This window comes from Mauremys mutica, chromosome 2 (assembly GCF_020497125.1).
Source record: "Mauremys mutica isolate MM-2020 ecotype Southern chromosome 2, ASM2049712v1, whole genome shotgun sequence".
Lineage (NCBI taxonomy): Eukaryota > Metazoa > Chordata > Testudines > Geoemydidae > Mauremys > Mauremys mutica.
The window spans coordinates 220,013,593-220,034,172 of record NC_059073.1 but is presented as its reverse complement, the minus strand read 5'-3'; the positions used below and the strand labels follow the sequence as shown (position 1 = coordinate 220,034,172).

The window sequence follows — 20,580 nt, the reverse complement described above, 5'->3', positions numbered from 1 at the left end:
TCGGCGGCAGGGGGTCCCGCAGCGGGTCTTCGGGGCACTTCGGCGGCGGGTCCCGGAACGGAAGGGCCCCCCGCCGCCGAAGACCCCGGGCCCCCGGAATCCTTTGGGCGGCCCTGCTGCAAGTGTGAACATGCTATTGAACAGGCAGCTGACAGTGTGAATACACAACAGCAGTTTCCCTTCAGCGCTCTCTGAGCGGCAATGTAACTGTCAGCATGGTAACTCTGCCTGTGTAGACATACCCTTTAAAGCTAGTAGTCCTGGCATTGTCCCTTAACAAGTCTCAAGTGAAGGGGTGGCTTATTTTGAGCCATTCTTTCCTTTCCTGCCTGTTTTGCAGACATTCTCCAGTTGCATTAAACTATTATAGTCATACAGAAAACACCCCTACAAACAATATTAATATTAATTATTACAGAGCAACTCCCAATCCATCATAGCTATGACTATTGGGCCAATCCAACTCTCATGGATTTCAGTGCAAATCTCTCCATTTATTTTAATGGGAGTTGGATGAGTCCTTATATGGGGACTCATTGGCTCACACAGACTGATTCTACAGCCCATGATGCTTTGCTGAGATTAAGAATTACTCATGTAAACAAGGGTTTACAGAATCAGGACTGCAACACCTACTCTCCCGAAGTACACATTTTTTAAGTCAATTTCTTAATGAGGAAAAGGGAAATGTAAAGTATTATACCAAGAGAGCAATGGGGTAAAAGAGACAACACTCTGAGCCCAAATCCTGCATACCATATGCAGACAAAACTTACAGGGGCCATTTGGCTGTGCAAAGACTGGGCCTTCTTGTTTAACGTAGCAGTTGTTAACTATGCCATTAATTTGTTGCTGTCCTAAGATAAATAATGAAGGAGCAAATATTAATCGTCCAGATTATTCTAGGTCCTGCATTTCTTGCTCACTCAAAACTCCTACTGCAGTCAATGGATATTTTGGGTGTGCAGAATTGGGCCCTTGATTTGTATTTGATTAGTACTACAAGACTTAGGCCTGATCTACACTAAGAACGGGGGTCGAACTAGGGTACGCAAATTCAGCTGCGTGAATAGCGTAGCTGAATTCAAAGTACCCTAGTTCGAAGTACTCACCCATCCAGACGCCGCGGAACCGAACTCCGCGGCTCCAAGGTCGACTCCGCCACCGCCGTTTGCAGTGGTGGAGTACCGGAGTCGAACGGAGCACTTCCGGAGTTCGAACTATCGCGTCTATATTAGACGCGATAGTTTGAACTCCGAAAAGTCGAACTCTCCGCGTCGAACTGGCAGGTAAGTGTAGACTAGCCCTCAGAAGTTGCCAAGGCAACTCTAGTTCAACGGTATTACATTTCTGCATTGATAGACAGCTTTTCAGTCTATAAATGTATCAGAACACTACTTGTGTGACAGGCTCTTTTACCTACCTAGTATCCGCTAATCAGAAACATGTTTTTCTCCAAGGGTGGGTAGGAGTGGGGAAGGAGTTAGTCTGGATAAAGGGGGAAATGACACACCAAGGTTCAGGTTTTATAGCACAGCTACATACGAATGCAGAAAAAGTATCTTACACTCATAAAATGCTGTGCCTTCTGGTCATTGAAATATAATCAAACAAACGTTTGTAAAACTTGACCAAAAAATCCTATAAAGGACAGCATCCAAACACAAAAAGGCAAAATCCAAATAAACTTTCAGACTGAAAGGGCAGTATCAGAACTAAAATAATTTTGTATAGAAGCCATACTGACGTGGCAGGAATATGATGCTCTAACATACATTGTTTAGAAATACAATATAGATGAAATTCACCCCAGTGCAAAGGACCCACCACAAGGTCAATTACATCACTTAAATCCAGCTTTATGGGCTTATATGGCGTCTAGTATGTTCCACTGGTTCTCTGCACTGGGATAAATTTCATCCTACATGAATACATAAAATGATGGCCCATATCCTCTTCTGAGCACAGATTCCAATGGGACAGTAGAATAGGGAATCAACCAGAAGAAAGTTACTTCTCCCTTTTCTTGGTGCTGGTTTTATGCTTGTCCCAGGACCAGCAGGGTTTGGAGCAGCCTGCAATCTCCTCTAAACTATACCAGCTGGCAAGGTCATTGGTCAGTGGAGGAGAGCTGGAATGCAAAACATGCTTCAGCTGCACCCCGACAAACCCCTTCTCCTCCCCAACACATCCCTGGACAGGAGGCTGCAGGGATGGCATGACCAGGAACCAGCTATGCAATTTCAGTGCCTTGTGGGGATTCGCTCATGCAGCAGGAATCCCCAGCTACAGTGATGGAGCCAGTTTCCTTCCTCTGTGCTGCTGGGGCCCTGCAAACGGAGCCATGGGGGGGCCAGAACTTGACCCCTTTATGAACACAAATACACATGGATATTTGTAGTTATGAAATGATACCATCTGAAGTGTAGAGGGGGCTGGGTTTAAATTTCCACTTTCCTTTCCCTTCCCCTTCCCACATGGTAAGGAGCACCACAGATTTCTTTCTTCATCGTGTCTTTAATTAGCTTAATATTCCATTGGCTCCCTTTGTTTTAAATTGTACCTATTTACAGGGCATTCGTAAAAGAATGAGCAGGAAAAAAACCACCAGGGGGCACGTACAGTACTAACAAAGCTATTCAAGGCATGTTACTTTATCCAATGAGTTGCATCAATTCCAGGTTAGAAGCAATTTCCCTTATTTTGCAGTGCGAAGCATACCCAGATCCACGCTAATTTCCTATTTGATTGTAACAAAAGCTTCCCATTTACCAGGACGCTCCACTTATTTTTTTATAAGCCCAAGAAATAAATCCCTCCTATCATCTTCCTTTACTTTTTCAGAATCTTGTTTAAAGCATTTGGTTTGAATCCGTAGTTTGCTCGGACGTTTGTGCTGTGTGCCAGGCACTCAAGAGGCATTTAAGGTGATATAAGCTCTTTAGAGCAAGGACTCTCTCTCACTGTGCATGTGTACAAGTCCTAGCACAATGGGGCCCGGGTTTTCAGTGGGACCTCTAGCTACTGTACTCTTGAAAATATTTTAGTCTTTTATGGTACAGTGCTGAATGCTCCAAATAAGGCCCATTTCCACTACATTACTAATGTCTGACCTTATTTTTCCCCTCCACCATCATTGTCTTCTGCTCTTTAAAATGCCCCAGTATACACTCCGATGAATATCTACTGTTGGCAGTATCACATCTCCTTCTAGTGGTATAGAAAGTGCATTCCCCCTCATCCTCCTCCTCCACCCACACACAGATTTTTGCTTTAATAGGAGCCTGCATTCTAGTTTTATATTCTGTACAAATTTACAGTAAGCATTAAATGGAAAAATGCTTTGAGAGAGATAACAGGTTGTGCAGGACAACAATAGCTGTGACATCATAATCAGATCCTGCCATGGACTCAGCCAGTCCTGACACATGCTCTGCACCACATGGGCCATGAAGTCTGGAGTAAAACCAAAGTGCAGGGAAGCTTTAAGGTTACTTTGCATCACTCTAATGGCAGAAAGTCACCTTAGCAAGGCTGAGGATATGGTCCCAGTGCTGTTAGCTTAGCATCTGTCACAAGAACTAAACATAAATAACCTTAGAAAATAGTGTACAATTCTGAGTTCTATTGCTGAATATGCAGTGTAATAAATCAATGAACAGCACAAGGAATTTCTAACATACATCCTCACTAAATTATTCACAGACTTGCAGATCATCAAAAAATTAGATGACTGATCTTTGTCTAAATGGAATAATTACTGTGTTTAAGTATGGTATGAAAAGACATATTGTAAATTAATTTTTTTTAATGTTCATTTTAGTGAAATAATGAAGATATTCAGGAAGTGCCAGCAGTTAAGAAGGAAATCGTATACATCGCCACACTGAATAACGATGACATGATGCAACAAGCCTCTTAAATCTTCAGCTATCTAGGTCTTAAATATCTTGGCAAGGATTGCACTCCTCACTACCCTCTTTTCTTTCACCTCTTTACTAATTAGTTTATTATTAATTATTAGATTAATTATTGTAAATTATTTAAATCAACAAGGTTGAATCATGGAACTAAATTATACTAATGTTAAAGACATTAACCCCCAGGTGTTTGAATCTTTCAGCTATATTCTTTTCTTCTTCTCTCTCTCACTGTGAGTCCCTGTTGCACTTTGTGTCCCACATTTGCCCCCCCCCTCCAGTTTTAGGGATGGAGAAATAAAATAACCACAGAGCTGCCCCCTGGATTATTGGGAAGGTGAAGGAAAACACTCTTCCCTTCCTTTGTACAGAAACTCCCTTTCTTCCTTCAAATCCTTTCCTACAACCTACCTTCTACTGGCATGCAGAGTCCCATGCCAACCTTATAAAAGCTAACTTAACAAAGCTAACAGAATGGGATATGTTGTGGTACACCGTTACCTCGATATAACGCCACCCGATATAACACGAATTTGGATATAACATGGTAAAGCAGCGCTCCGGGGGGGGTGGGGCTGCGTGCTCCGGCAGATCAAAGCAAGTTCAATATAACACGGTTTCACCTAAATGCGGTAAGATTTTTTGGATCCCAAGGACAGTGTTATACCGAGGTAGAGGTGTATTTACACCACAGCCCTGATAGGTGGTGCGTGGAGCTGCTCACTGGGGAGACTCAGGAAGGCATTCTCCGTGTGCGGTAAAGTCCTCCCTCTATTCCATATCTACCCCTTCCCTCCTTCCTAGTGCACCAGCCCTTCTACACAAGTGGGCACAGAGAAAGGTGGGGGGCCATCACCTCCCCTCTTCTATGCTCCTCCCTGCCCCGTTTTCAGAGTCTTGCTCCCTGAGGGGCACAGGCACTGTTACAGTGAGAGGCCATTGACAGTTGTGTATGGAGGGGAGAGGAAGCATCTTGCGATAAGGGGTCCTCATGATCTGACCCAACATTTGCGGCATCTTGCGATACGGAATATGGAAACCTCTCTTTTTTCCCCCACCCTGCTTGGGGCCATAGAGCACCTAACATACTTTATAAGCTTCTTGGAGCAGGGGCCATGGGCCAAATCCTCAGCTGATGTAAAACAGCATAGCTCTGTTGCAGTCAATGGAGCTCTGCTGACTTACACCAGCTGAGTATCTGACCCATTTTTGCTTATGGGGCTTGTATAAGTGTTAAGTAATATTTTATTGTGTAAAAATAAAAAATTATTTGGGGGAGAGAAGATCTCATCCCCGAAGACAGAAGTATCCTGCTTTAATTCAAAGGGGGTCTTTTTGTGTTGTGAGCACCATTGGGAGAAGAGAGTTGGGCTCTGCAGAAAAGATTTCCTAGCTGTGTCTAGGATTTATATATCCTCACTCCACCTCGCATTTCTACTGCCTAGTTAATGTGTGTTAATAGGAAAAGCAGAACAAGCCATCCACCAACAATCGGCTTGGCTCACTTTGTTTCAGAGTTTCTTATTCAATAATACACAAATATCACAGTTTCCATTACTTTTCTAATTAATCTTAACTGTAGGCTCCTCTGTAGTTAATTTACTCTGATCAAAGAATTTAGTCCATTTTCAAAATGTTAGTAATTTTCTATAAGAGTGACAAAAAGTTACCAAAATGTTCACCATTATTTTTTTCCATTCTAGTCCTACTTCCTTTTATGGGTTGCTTAACATCAGAAATGTATTCTTAAACAATTCTTCCCTTACGTTATCCACTGATAATGCAAGACAAGTCCCAAGGACAATGTTAAGTGTATGAAATAGGTAATGAATGCTCTGTCTAGACAAGAGATACAGACAATACTGTTTCTCTTCTCTCCACTCCATCATCTGCTAACAATTTTGATAGTAAACTGAATACTTGCATAATGTCTGCTTTTGTTACATTAAGAAGAAAAACTTAATTAGCCTTGTCTAAATAGAGAGCATAATAAACTTAGAAATCCTAGTATCATCTATCTATGGATTAAATAACATTCTATTGATGGGTTAATGATGGGCACATCCAGGAGCTATTTCTCCTTCTTCCCTGGCAGAAGGGATAATCATAATAAACCAGTAAGCCATACATGTACTACTCACCTGATGGAGCTTCTCCCAGAACTCAGGTCCTTCCTCCATTTTTCTTAAACTTGATGGAATGTACCAAAAGCAAATGTTCGCATACTCTGGCTGAGTAAGAGAAAAAATGATTGCTTATTTCTCTCTCACTTTTGTCGCATCATATTCACAAGAGCAGGTCAAAAAGTTCTATTATATTTCTGTGAAAATTTTCAGCTAAAATGTTTGAGTTTTAGAAATGTTTCATAAAAAAAAAACAAAAAAAACAAAACCACCAAACCTAAAAACACACCACTCATTGGATTGAAGGGGCTTTTGTTTAGTTGCCATAGTAAAAACCCCCAAATACTGACTTTTATATTTTTTCACCCCCCTTACTCCTGTACAATGCCTATGCCCACCCCTGCTTACCCCCCACCCTCTCACTGGACGGGAAGGCTAGTCTTCAAGTTTTTACACACACACACACACACACACACACACACACACACACACACACACACACACACACACACCCCTATGTTCCTTTTCCAGTGGGGAAAAAGGAGGAGAGAAGGGAAGCAGAGAGAAGGTGGACATTTTAGCACAATTTCAAAATTAAAACTTAAATTTTGATTTTTCCTTACTTTTTCATTTCAAAGAGAAAAAAATTAAATTTCATCAATAATAATACAAAAAAATTGGAAAAATTTGGTTTCAGAAAACCCTATTATTCATTTAAAAAAACCCTTATAATGGCAATTTTTTGACCGCCTGGTACTCATACGGTATAATGATGGACCTGAGGCCAGGATTCCATGCATTTACAAAGAGTCCCAAGCTCCTTGGAGTGATGTACATGTCCTGTCCAGGAGATATTCTCTCAAAATTTCTGAACATGACTGGAACAAACAAAGACTCCTCTTCTCCACCCGGCTCCTGAGTATCTCTCTCAGGTTTTATGCTCAATTCAGAGCTTGTTTTTGTTGGGAGACTCACAGCAATGACCATTCACGGTTGGTTAAAATTAGGACATTTCATACTTATGATGATTCTGCATGTAGGATTCACAAATTTTCCCGATAGGCACCTATAGATTCTGCCCAGGTTTTTTTGGGACAAATGAAGGACACATAGCACCATCTAGATAAACAGTTAATGCATCCGAGTCCTATTTAAACTTCCCAAAAAATCTCCACCGCCTCAGTGGTGACCTGCCATGTCTTTGCAATTCAGAGCTCTACTTATATGGGGCAAAGGATAGAGAGGATTAGAACACACCTCCCCACTACTAAACCCTACTATACCCACTGATGCTGGCTGAAAAAGAAGGAATAAATGTTGAAATAGGGACAAAAATAGCTAGATCACACCATCATTTACCCCAATGCAAACACTGCTGGTAGTCCCAGACTTCCTCCCAAGAGGATGCAGACTACCTAGACCATGCCAAATTCTTTCATGAAAGGGCACTGGGAACTATTTATATTCACTGCTTCACTTTAAACTGCATTTAACACATTCTTTGATCAGCAAGGAGAATATTATCAGCAGCAGCAGGAAGAGATCAGCAGACTTGCCCCCTGCTGCCAAAGAATGAAATGAAGTTCAGCTCTAAAAGTCCCATATTTCTCTAATAAGAATAGGTCAAGCCCCGGACGTACAGTAGTTTCCTCATGAGCTGAAGCGTTAGCTGACTAATATGAGGTTTCAATCTCAGTTCTGTTTCAGGGCAGAGGGTTCATGCAGTCAGTGCTTATCTTCCCTTCATCAGATGCAGCATGCCTCAGTTTCCCTTCATTCACTGGGTAGGTTAACCCTCTGGCTCTACCTTTTCCAGAGTCAACAGAAGTCCAAGAAAAACTGGCTCCACTTAGCCATTTTTCACATAGTTTCCAGTCCCTCCCTCAGGATCTGAACAATCTTATCCCTTCATGCAGCAAGTGAAGGCAAAGCTTTTCTCCCACATTCTCTAAAAGTCCCAGCCTCTAAACAATAAGCAACTGCCTAATCCCACCATCAAGCAGCCTTTTCCCAAATGGGCAGCTTACCCCGCCTTTGGGTTCTTATTCTTCTGCAGGCCTCTTCCCATCTGTTCCTCCTTCCCACAGCCCCACCCATACTCCTGGCACCCCTTCACTGGAGGGGCTCACCAGCAGCTATGGCTGCTCTCTCCAGGTTTTTCACTCTGTAGAGGACCCCACATCAAATCTGACTTCTTTCCTGAGCTATTTTACATCCCTGCCTTCCCTTTCCCAGCACATATTGCTGCTGAGTTGTTTACAATTCCTACCAGTTGTTCTGGACTACAAATTCCACGACACCTTGCCACTCAAACAGGCTTGAGACAAGCCACAAAACCTTCCCCAGAATCCCTTGTTACCCAGGATAATCCCCCCGCCACTCCCAGTGTGCTCTTTCCAAATTAGCAGAAGTTTACTGGGAAAAAATTTTCAGTTTCTTTCAGCTTCCACTCCAACCATGATAGTTAAAGCGCAAGTATAAGCCCACATTTCAATTTTAAACAATCCACTTCTGGTTTTTTAATTCTCTTTCTACCCTTTTGCTCTTCACGTGTCTGCTGCCCCCTTCCTCCTCCTGCCCCTTTTTTCTCCCCTTATGCTTCCACCATCCTGTTACTCCCCATCTTCCTGTCTACTCTGCTCCTTCTCCCATTGCTGCTCCACACCCACACACGCTCTGAAGGTTCCTCTAAATAGACTCCCCTCCTCAATGTCCCCAGGGGCTGATCTCATTGGCCAAAGAGCAGAGCAGGGGCAGGAGTGGAGACCCCTGCTGCTCAGCACATACTCTGCAAACAGGATCTTCATCAACTTACTTTGCCATGGAGTAAATTGGAAGGAAAAAAAAGTTATCAGTAGAGCTGGTTGAAAAGTGCCAGTTGTTCTACACTGGAAATTTGGGAGTGCAGGGGAAACGGTGAAGGGGGTGGGGATTGTTTTATTTTATTTTTATTTTTTTTAAATGAAGAAGAGTTCACTCTCAGGACAGAAGTTTTAACTGAAAAATTCCAACCAGCTCTAGTTCTTAGCCATAGCTCTAGCATGGGTGGTCCTTTTGCAACCCTACCCATTGCCATACATGGGGATTACTCAAGCCATAGGTTCCAGTGCCTACACAAACCCAGAAGCAAGGGAAATGGACGGACTGATTATGTGAAATATGGACAATATGATGTGGTTTAACACTTCTGTGCATCAGCAATTTACCAAGTTTATTAAATAAGCACCCAAAATACAGACTGGCATTTGACAAAAACACAAACTCAGTTCTATAGTCACCTACCTCCAACAGAAGCTGGAATCCTTCTCTTTTCTTAATTTCATCTACTAGGTATCTGCAAGTAAACATACAATGTTTATAAGATGTAACAAAAGTATAGGATATGCAGGTAGCAAAAAATTGTCTTGAACATGTCTAGATTTCTTAATAGCAGAGCTTTAAAATAGTTTCTACCTGCTGTGAAAATACAACAGTTAATGGGATAACCAGCTCCTGAAAATAAGTAAAGACTGGAGCCAAGCAGTGAGTGATGGTGTAGATCAAATGCTGCCCGCTTTCATTGGGAGCAGAAATTGGGCCTACTTGTATTAGAATTGTCTGCACAGATCTACCGATGTAGCTCCCTTTTCTGACACTGACTGGCTTGTTTCCACTTAAAATGCTGCAGCCATGTAGCTGTTCTGCTGTAGTGCTTAGTGGAAACACTATCTACATCCACACTGTTGGTACTCCACCACCCCAAGAGGCAGTAGCTGTGCTGACGGAAGGTCTCCCATCGACATAGTGCTGTCTACACTGGGAGTTAGGTCACTATAACTACGTCGCTATGGGGTACGGCTTTTCCACACCCCGGAACAACGTAGTTATACCAAGTTGCTAGTTATAAGTTGCTAGTATAGACCACGCCTGAGTTGTTCTCCACTAATAAAAGACGGTTACTCACCTGTAGTAACTGGTGTTCTTCGAGATGTGTTGCTCCTATCCATTCCATTGTAGGTGTGCGCGCCGCGCGTGCACGGCTCTTCGGAACATTTTTAGCCTAGCAACTCCGGCGGGCCGGCTGGCGCCCCCTGGAGTGGCGCCGCCATGGCGGCGCATATATACCCCAGCCGGCCCGTCCGCTCCTCAGTTCCTTCTTGCCGGCTATTCCGACAGTGGGGAAGGAGGGCGGGTCTGGAATGGATAGGAGCAACACATCTCGAAGAACACCAGTTACTACAGGTGAGTAACCGTCTTTTCTTCTTCGAGTGATTGCTCCTATCCATTCCATTGTAGGTGATTCCCAAGCCTTACCTTAGGCGGTGGGGTCGGAATGAGACGTGGCGGAGTGTAATACCGCAGAGCCGAAGGCTGCGTCGTCTCGAGATTGTTGCACCAACGCGTAGTGGGAGGCGAAGGTGTGGACAGAAGACCAGGTGGCCGCTCTACAGATGTCCTGGATGGGGACATGGGCCAGGAAAGCGGCCGATGAGGCGTGTGCCCTCGTCGAGTGTGCGGTGAGTCGGCAAGGGGGTACGCGAGCAAGCTCGTAACACGCTCTGATGCAGGACGTCACCCAGGAAGAAATCCGCTGCGAGGAAACTGGCTCGCCTTTCATGCGGTCGGCTATTGCCACAAACAGCTGGGTCGAACGCCGAAAGGGCTTCGTGCGGTCGATATAGAACGCGAGAGCTCTGCGGACGTCGAGGGTATGCAGCTGTTGTTCCCGAGGCGAGGCATGCGGCTTCGGGAAGAAGACCGGGAGGAAGATCTCCTGGTTGAGATGGAAGGCCGACACCACCTTGGGGAGGAAGGCCGGGTGTGGTCGGAGCTGCACCTTGTCCCCGTGAAAGACGGTATACGGGGGACCCGCCGTCAGGGCGCGGAGCTCTGAGACCCGTCTGGCGGATGTGATTGCCACGAGGAAGGCCACCTTCCAGGTAAGGTGGAGAAGAGAGCACGTAGCGAGGGGCTCGAAAGGTGGGCCCATGAGCTGGGCGAGGACGAGGTTCAGATCCCATGTCGGAGCAGGAGGACGCACCTGCGGGTAGAGACGGTCTAACCCTTTAAGGAATCTTGATACCATCGGGTTGGAGAAGATAGAGCGACCTCCTATAGCTGGTCGAAATGCTGACAGCGCTGCCAAGTGCACTCTGAGGGACGAGATTGCAAGACCTTGACCTTTGAGGTACCAAAGGTAGTCGAGGACAGTCTGGATGGGGGCCGAGAAAGGGTTGATACCTCTCTGGTCGCACCAGAGGGCAAAGCACTTCCACTTGGCGAGGTAAGTAGTTCGCGTTGAAGGTTTCCTGCTTTCGAGCAGCACTTGCTGCACCGCCGCGGAGCAATCTCTCTCTGCGTCGGTTAACCACTCAGGAACCAAGCTGTAAGATGCAGCGATTGCAGGTTCGGGTGACGAAGCCTGCCGAGGTCCTGGGTTATGAGGTCCGGCCACAGCGGAAGGGGAATGGGTTCCCGAACCGACAGCTCGAGCAGCAGGGTATACCAGTGCTACCTCGGCCAGGCCGGAGCGACAAGTATGATGCGGGCGCTGTCTCTCCGGATCTTGAGCAACACTCGGTGGACGAGCGGAAACGGAGGGAACGCGTAGAGAAGAGGCTCTGTCCATGACAGGAGAAACGCATCCGAGAGGGAGCCTGGAGCTTGACCTTGGAAGGAGCAGAACCTGTGGCATTTGCGGTTGGTCCGTGAAGCAAAGAGGTCTATCTGGGGAAAGCCCCACCTCTGGAAGATGGAATAAGCGACATCTGGGCGAAGGGACCACTCGTGAGAGGCGAAGGACCTGCTCAGGCGGTCGGCCAACGTGTTCTGCGCTCCCGGCAGAAAAAACGCTTCGAGGCGAATCGAGTGGGCTACACAGAAGTCCCAGAGGAGCAATGCCTCGTTGCAAAGTGGGGAGGACCGTGCTCCGCCCTGTTTGTTGACATAAAACATGGCTGTGGTGTTGTCCGTGTAGACCGCTACGCAGCGGTTCTGCAGATGAGCCCGAAAGGCGAGACAAGCTAAGCGGATGGCTCTCAGCTCCCGGACGTTGATATGGAGGGAGAGCTCCTGGGGTGACCAGAGACCCTGGGTGTGACGGTCTCCTACGTGAGCTCCCCAGCCGAGTGCCGAGGCGTCCGTCGTCAGGGTGATCGACGGACGAGGCGGGCGGAACGGAACTCCCTCGCAGACCGTTTCCGGGTCCAGCCACCAGGTGAGCGTCTGGAGAGTGGGCCTTGCCACCGTTACCACCATGTCTAGGGGATCGCGATGAGGGCGGTACACCGACGCCAGCCACATTTGGAATGGGCGAAGTCGCAGCCTGGCGTGTGCGGTTACAAATGTGGCCGCTGCCATGTGACCCAGGAGGCGGAGGCAGGATCGTACCGTCGTCGTCGGAAAGGCCTGCAGCGTCCGATCGAGGGAGGCCAACGTCTCGTGCCGAGTGCGAGGGAGGCACGCTCTGGCCAGATTGGAGTCGAGGACCGCTCCTATAAACTCCACTCTTTGCGCTGGAACTAAGAGGGACTTCTCGGTATTGACCAGCAGGCCGAGAGACCGGAACAGATGTAGAATCTCGGTCACCTGATGCGCCACCAGCTCGTGGGAGCGGCCCCGAATAAGCCAGTCGTCGAGATATGGGTAGACGTGGATGCGACGACGGCGGAGGGCTGCGGCGACGACCGCCATGCACTTGGTGAATACCCTCGGCGCGGTAGAGAGGCCGAAGGGGAGCACCGTGAACTGGTAATGAGCTCCGTTTACCATGAAGCGCAGGAAGCGTCTGTGGGGGGGGTAGATTGCCACATGAAAGTAGGCATCCCTCATGTCGAGGGCAGCAAGCCAGTCTCCAGGATCCAAGGAAGGGATAATGGACCCCAAGGTTACCATTCGGAACTTGAGCTTGCACAGGTATCTGTTGAGCTCCCGGAGGTCTAAGATGGGACGAAGGCCTCCTTTCGCCTTGGGGATGAGGAAGTATCTGGAATAGAATCCCCTGCCCCGCCTGCTGGGAGGCACCTCCTCGATGGCACCCACGCTCAACAGAGACTGGACCTCCTGTAAGAGGACTAGCTCGTGAGAGGGGTCCCTGAAGAGGGACAGGGAGGGTGGGTGGGAGGGAGGGGGCGAGATGAACTGTAGGCGGTAGCCGTATTGGACAGTGCTGAGGACCCAGCTGTCTGATGTCACAGATGACCACGCCTGGAGGAAGCGGGAAAGGCGATCGGAAAACAGAAGGGGTGGATCCTGATTGGAGAGAGGTTGGCGGCCCTCGGGCGTCCCATCAAAAGGGCGTCTTTGGGCCTTGAGGGGCCTTGGACGATCCCTGGGCTTGGTTACGCCGCCCGCCCGATGGTCTGCGGCGGAAGGGGGCTGAGCGCCGATTGTTAGTCGGACGAGGTCTGTTAAACTGATAGGGCCGATAAGGTTGACGCCGGAAGGATCGCCTCTGGGTGGCCGGCGTGTGCATCCCTAATGTGCGGATCGCCACTCTGCCGTCCTTTAGGGTCTGAATGCGAGTATCAGTTTTTTCTGAGAACAGACCCTGCGTTTCAAAAGGAAGGTCCTGGAGCGTATATTGGACCTCCGGCGGCAGAGTAGAGGACTGAAGCCATGCAATGCGACGCATGGTTACCCCCGATGCTATGGTCCTGGCACCCGAGTCCGCTGCATCTACCGCTGCCTTAATCAAGGTACGGGAAGCCAGCTTTCCTTCCTCCAGCAGCGCCGAGAATTCTCGGCGGGAATCCTGCAGGGTGAGCTCTGTAAATTTCTCTAGGCAGCCCAAGATGTTGAATGTGTATCTTGAGAGCAGAGCCATTTGGTTGGCGATGCGGAGTTGGAGTCCGCCCGCTGAGTAAATTTTCCGGCCTAACAAGTCCATGCGCTTGGTCTCTTTCGACTTTGGCGCAGCGGCGGGCTGTCCGTGTCGCTCCCGGTCATTAACAGAATGGACAACGAGAGAGTCCGGAGCCGGGTGAACATAAAGGTATTCGTACCCCCTCGGGGGGACCGAATACTTTCTCTCAACTCCGCGTGCCGTAGGCGGGACGGAGGAGGGCGACTGCCAGATAGCGGCATTGTTCTTTTGAATTGTCCGGATGAAGGGGAGTGCCACCCTCACGGGGGCCTCCGCTCCCACCACGTCTGTGATGGGGTCATCCACCTCCTGGACTTCTTCCACGGGTAGGTTGATGGCCTTAGCTACCCTTCTGAGAAGGTCCTGGTGTGCCTTGATGTCAAGCGGCGGAGGTTCTGACGGTGCCGCCCCTGCGACCGCCTCATCGGGGGAGGAGGATGAGGAAGGACCGGGTAGCACTTCTTCCGGTGCCTGCTCCGTGTCTGCGGGAATAGGTGCCCGCGTTTCATGGCCCAAGTGCGTGCCGTGGGCGGCGGCCTGTGGAGTGGGGGACGGAGGCGGCCTGCTGACCGTGGCTACCGGTACCGACCGCACCGAGCCTGGCTGTCGCGGCGGAAGGGGAGGACCCAGTTCGTGTTCGGCCCAAGGCACCCAAAATCCCCATTGCTGAGGTCCATGCTCTGGTGGGAGGGACCCCGCCCGGAAGTCAATGGCGCTGCCCTCAGGGGACGCGACTGAGGGCTCTCTTGATGGCCAGGGGGGGGCCGACGCGGTGGCCGGGCGGACGTCCGGTGCCGGAGTGAAGTGCCCCCGCGGTGCCGGCGGGCGGTGCCGGTCGTCATGTGGTGTAGCCGGCGAACGGGACCTGCACGTGGCTCGGTGCTGGGAGGTCGACCGGCGGTGCCGGGAGCTCGACCTTCGGCCTCGGGAGGTTGACCTTCGGGCCCGGGAGCTCGACCGGCGGCCCCGGGAGCTCGACCTGCGGCGTCGGGAGCGCGAGCGACGGTGCCGGGAGCTCGACCGACGGTGCCGGGATGCGGATCTGGACCGCGTGCGGCGGCGGCTGGAGCGGCTTCGTGACTCTCGACGCCTGTCGCGGTGCCTGGAGCCGGACCTGGTGCGGTGCCGGCGACTGGGCGACCGGGATTTGGAACGTCGTCGGGAGTGCGACCGGTACCGCGACTGGGAGCGGTACCGGGACTGCGACCGGCGAGGGGACGGTGAGTGTCGTCTCGACGTGGATCGTCGTGCCCGGTGCGGCGGAGATCGATGCCGTGACCGAGACCGGGATCGAGATCTGGCGGCGGTGCTGCGATCAGCCTGGTCGGCCAGGGACGGGGGGCGCATCATAAGCGGCTTCCCCATAGATTTAAGAGTCCGCACCGGTGGCAACGGCAGCTGAGCGTTTGCATCAGCGGTAAGGTCAATCAAGTGTCTTGCCGTCGCGAACGCCTCGGGCGTGGACGGCAGCCTCAGCTCCTCCTCGGTAGGTACCGGGGAGCTGGGCGGTGCCGGACTCGACGGGCCTTGCGGCGCCGGAGTCGACGGCACGGTGCACGTTTTGTGCACAGCCTCAGCCTGCACCGTTACAGTCGGAGGCGGCTGGGCTAACGGTCTCTTGTGCTTCTCAGAGACCGTTTTCGGCACTTTGCGCTTCTTCCCCGGGGAGGGGGAGCGGTGCCGGGTCTTCGGTGCCGGGTGCCGAGGTGCATCGGTACCGGGGCGGCTGGGAGCGGTCGGCGCGCCGCTAGCTGAGGCAGTCTTTGGCGCCGTCGGTGCCGGTGCCGGCGGTTGGAGTGCCGACTCCATGAGGAGTTGTTTTAAGCGTGAGTCCCGCTCCTTCCTCGTGCGAGGCCTGAAAGCGACGCAGATGGGGCACTTGTCCGACCGGTGCGACTCTCCAAGACAGCGGAGGCAGGAGTCGTGCGGGTCACTCACCGGCATAGACCGCTGGCAAGCCGCGCAGGGCTTGAAACCCGCCGGTCCGGGCATAAGCCCGCACCGGGGCGGAAGAAGAGGGCTAACCCCTCTAATTCCCTAATTACTATTGTAACACTAACTATAGAACTATTAAGAAGACTTAACAACTATAATAACTATATACACTAACTAACGGAGAACGCTAAGCTGTGGAGGAAAGCAGATCACTCCACTGTTCCTACTAGCCGTCACGGGCGGAAAGAAGGAACTGAGGAGCGGACGGGCCGGCTGGGGTATATATGCGCCGCCATGGTGGCGCCACTCCAGGGGGCGCCAGCCGGCCCGCCGGAGTTGCTAGGCTAAAAATGTTCCGAAGAGCCGTGCACGCGCGGCGCGCACACCTACAATGGAATGGATAGGAGCAATCACTCGAAGAAGAACTCACTTTCTGTTCCACAGCTGAAAGCTCTGTGCTGCTATCTCATTTCACTTCACTGCCTACTTCTGACATTTCTCTCAGCCCTGCCACTGCCCCCAATTCTTTGACTCTCTCCTATTCTTTAGCAGCATGCCCCGCTGCACTGGGCCTCTCTCTCAAAAACTCCCAGTATCCTGACAGGTCCACTTTTACACAACAATATATGTCACTGATGCACAATAATCCCTGGGTATTCTCCAATAACAGTGCACTAAAAGAAAATTTTCTTCTCTTTCACCAGCAGCAGAAACACACTAATATAATAGGCGAAAATAGATCTGAACCAAAATCCTGGATTCAAAAAACCCTCAAATTACAGAAATATTGGGATCTTGACCCAATTGTTACAGCAGGCACAGATCTCTACAGAATTCTAAACCGAAAGGGGTGGATTTCACCTCATCTGATTGTCAGAAGACTTTGGGTGTGGATCTAAAGTTTGCAGCTCAGTTCCATCTCAAGTCATAAAGGTAGTAATTGGAGCTGTGTGTGGTAGACACAAGTTCCATTTTGCAAAGGATTTCAAAGTTCGGCTTTGATCCAAATTATAATGAAAACATTTTAAAATTCTCCACAAAGGAAAAAACAAAAAAAAATTGTTTTGGGTCAATCAAAACATTTCATTTTGATGAAATCGAAACTTTGCAACATTGGCTGTTTTGTATTATAATACAACATTTAAAAAAAATTAAAACAAAGGTAATTTCAAAACAAAAAAAATCTAAATATTTTGTTCCAGAAATGTTGAAATGGGACATCTCACTACTGTCTGAACTTTTTTCCACATTTTTCTTCTGCAATGAAACAGTGGTAAAATCAACCTGATTTTGCGACATGTTTGAATTTCAACAGAGCTGCATATTCCAGTGCAATATGGTTCCATCAAAGTTTTTCCAACTGGCTCTGGGGTTAATGCACCAAGAGTAGAGATGGTCAAACTATTCATTGTGAACACTTTGTCCACATTTTGGCTTTTTTTCCTGTTTGTGAATTGTTCAGAGTTTGAACAATTATGAATAACAGTTGAAACTATTCAGGCTGAAATTTTTTTGCATATGACCTCTTTGAAAGTTGTTCGCTCCCTGTATTTGTTATGCACTCTTACTGCTGTTTAAATAGTCACCTTAGCCACATAGTATTGTTTCTGTGCCCTAACTGGATCAGCTCCTTGTAATAAGGAGGGGGAGCGTGTGACCAAGTCACCCAGTATTTGATTTTCTGCGGGAAAGGGAAGGAGCAGTTGCTGAAGTTAGAAGGAGCAACCCTGGCAGGTTTAGGGAATGTTTAGGACATTTAAAACCGTTTTTCCCCTTAGGCCACTTAAGTCAGGCCTTGCCTGAGACATCACTGCTAGAAAATTTAAACTATTGGAATATTACAGGCTAGGATCAGATTTTAAATTACAACTGACAGCCTGAGCCTTGCCGCCCACGGCTGACAGCTGGAACCCTGCGCCTGGGGCTGAAGCCAATGGTGAGCTGGAGCCGGTTCGCACCAGTTCGCAAGAACTGGTTTTAAATTTAGAAGCCGATGTAGAACCGGTTATTAAAGGGGCCGGCGGGTAGGCAAACTCCGGTCCATGGGTCCGTCCTGTCCCAGGCCCTTTAAATTGCCACCAGAGCCCCACTGCAGGAGCCCTGGGGTAGGGCTGTGGGGCCCTGGGGGCTATTTAAAAAGTCCGGTGCTCCAGCTGTCTCTGCCGCCCTGGTCCTTTAAATAGCCGCAGGAGCCCCACCACTTCCCCAGGGCTCCTGTGGCTATTTACAGGGCCAGGGCAGTAGAATCAGGGGAGCCCCAGGCCCTTTAAATAGCCCCCAGAGCCCACGGCTGCTGCTGCTGCTACCACGGGAGGGCAGGCAAGGGGTGGCGGCAGCGGCACTTACCTTACAGGCTGGGCGGGAGCTGGCTCTGACTCCCTCAGCCATGCCCCTTCTGCCCTAGGCCCCGCCCCTTCTGGGGGCCAGAGCTGGCCCCAGTGTACCGGTAAGTCACTGGACTTACTTTCACCCCTGGTCTCAGGAGGGGGTGGTCAGGGGACAAGGAGTGAGGTGGGGGGTTGATGGGTTGCGGGTTCTGAGCGTGGCAGTCGGGGGCAGGATGTGGGTTGGGTTCAGATGGGGGGGAGATGGGCACGTGGGGCTTGTACTCACCGCGTGGTTCCCTACCAGGTCTTCGGTGGCACTTCGGCAGCGGGGTGGGGGGTGTCTTCACTCGTTCCGGGTGAAGGACCCGCCACTGAAATGCTGCCGAAAAAAATGGAGCAAGGTAAGACCACCGAAGTGCCACCGAGGACCCGGTAGGGAACTGGTTACTAGGATTTTTGGGAGCTCATCACTGGCTGAAGCATGTAACTTAGCTTCCTGGGGGCCTGTGGCGTGAGGTGCCAGGCAATTGCCTTGCTTGCCACTCCCTAATACTGGCTCTGTACTTGCAACCTCCTAAATCTGTTCTGTGACACTAGGTTGATAAACATTGGTCTACATAGTCTGTTTAATGTTACACAAGTTACCATCTCTATTTAGCTTATGTACACATAACATCACAAAGAGTACAATTTTTAAAAAAAATGCAAAAATGAGAATCATTACAAAGCATTAAAACGTAACCCCCTTCCTTATTTACAGCGTACACGAACCATTACTTCTAGTAAAGAGTATCAGTTTTAAAAAAATGCAGAAATGATCTTTTCAAGTTGTAACAGCAATACTAATGGTAACAACACGTGATATGCAGAAAGTACAGTACATGCCATAGTGGTAGGTACAGCAGCACTCACATTTATAATGCCTGGAAAAAAATCTGACAGTTTGCGTTGTTTCAGATGAGAGGTTCTCTTCTTCACTGTGCGATCATGGAGTTGCTTCATCAACAGCAGTTCAGAGGGGTCAGTATCGGGCTGTTGCTCCAAGTACTGAAGGAAGAGGTTTCCTGCTATTGCAGCATCACAGTGAGAATTTTTTCCCATCAATTCTTCCTCAGCAGACTCTTCAGCTGAATAGTCGCTGTCAGCATCTGGTACAGTCTATAAGATTTTGGCACCATCCAGTAATGGATGGCCAGGGTAGTTCGCATCATTTTCAAGCCAATCTGCAAGATCATCTTGGTCAACTTCTATGCAGTGAGGAAGTCTTATGGAGGAGATCCACAAATGCACTGGTCTCTTCTTCACCTGCCAATGCTGTTGTTGCAGCTGCCCAGTGACTGTTCTGAGTGTCAGCAATAACTTCAGGCCACAGATTTTTCCTCAGTGTTTCTAAGGTTGACCTGGAGATGTCTTCCCATGCTTCTGCAATCCTGTAACTAGCATCCTTGATATTGATTTTTTTTCCAGTGCTGCAACATATTGCCTTTATTCTCAGCTGCTTCATTAGACATCAGTAGTCAATTAAGAAGATCCTATTGATAGCGTTGTTTTAGACTTTCCAGCATGCCTTGGTCCATAGGCTGCACAGAGAAGTTACATTTGGAGGGAGAAAAAAAACCCCAGAAGATCAGGTCATCTTGGGAGGTGAGCCCTCTGTCATCAGGGTGAGCGACTGCATTGTCCAGCAGTAAGATAGCTTTCAATGGGATGCTGTTTTTGTTCACATGAGCTCGCATGCTTGGAACAAAAGTTTTAAAAAACTCAATCATGAAACAAAACATTGTTCATCCATGTTTTTCCTTGTGATTTGTAGAGGACAGGCAAAGCATCCATTTTTGCATTTTTAAGCGCACACGGATTCATTGCTTTACCAATGATAATTAACGGGAGCTCGTATGTGCCACTAGCATTAGCACAGGCCAGGGCTGTCAAATGTTCTTTGCTCCGTTTGTAGCCAGGCGCAGATCTTTCCATTCTGGCAGCAAGTCCCGTCACCGTTGTAAATCTGTTCCAGTGACAAGTTGTGCTCAGCTAAGATACTTGCCTTTTTTTTTATAATCAGAAATATCTCCTGAATCAGCAGACAGCTTTTCCCTGGTGACTGTTAGTTGTCGGATGTCGTGATGCTTTTTAAACTGACCGAGCCAGCCCTGACTAGCAGAGAAACATGTGTCTCCTTCTAAACCCTGATGAAAGCCTTAAGCCTTCTCGCATAGTGAAGGACCACTAATAGGAATGCCTTTCTCTCACGCCTGTATAAACCACAGATAAAGGGCTTCATTTAGACCAGCATTGTTCAGTTGCTTCATGGTCTTCCAGTATGCAGAGCTATTCACGCAATATTTAAGAATTTCCTCTGCATTGTGTTTGATGTCCAGTACTGTGCTTTATCCAATGCTATAATTTTGGGGTATTTTTGCTAGTGACTCTCC

The 20,580-nt window shown here is 48.8% G+C and overlaps 1 protein-coding gene across 3 annotated transcripts in view; it reads right to left on the bottom strand.

Annotated features, from left to right (window-relative positions):
* Positions 1-20,580, bottom strand: part of GADL1 (glutamate decarboxylase like 1) — a 139,406-nt gene that overhangs the window by 38,402 nt on the left and 80,424 nt on the right. For all 3 annotated transcript variants that reach the window (XM_045007085.1, XM_045007084.1, XM_045007087.1), the window contains exons 13-14: positions 9,326-9,377; positions 6,062-6,151 (exon numbers count right to left, since the gene is read on the bottom strand). In XM_045007085.1, the coding sequence (XP_044863020.1) occupies positions 6,062-6,151; positions 9,326-9,377 (142 nt within the window). The remainder of the gene's footprint in view (positions 1-6,061; positions 6,152-9,325; positions 9,378-20,580) is intronic.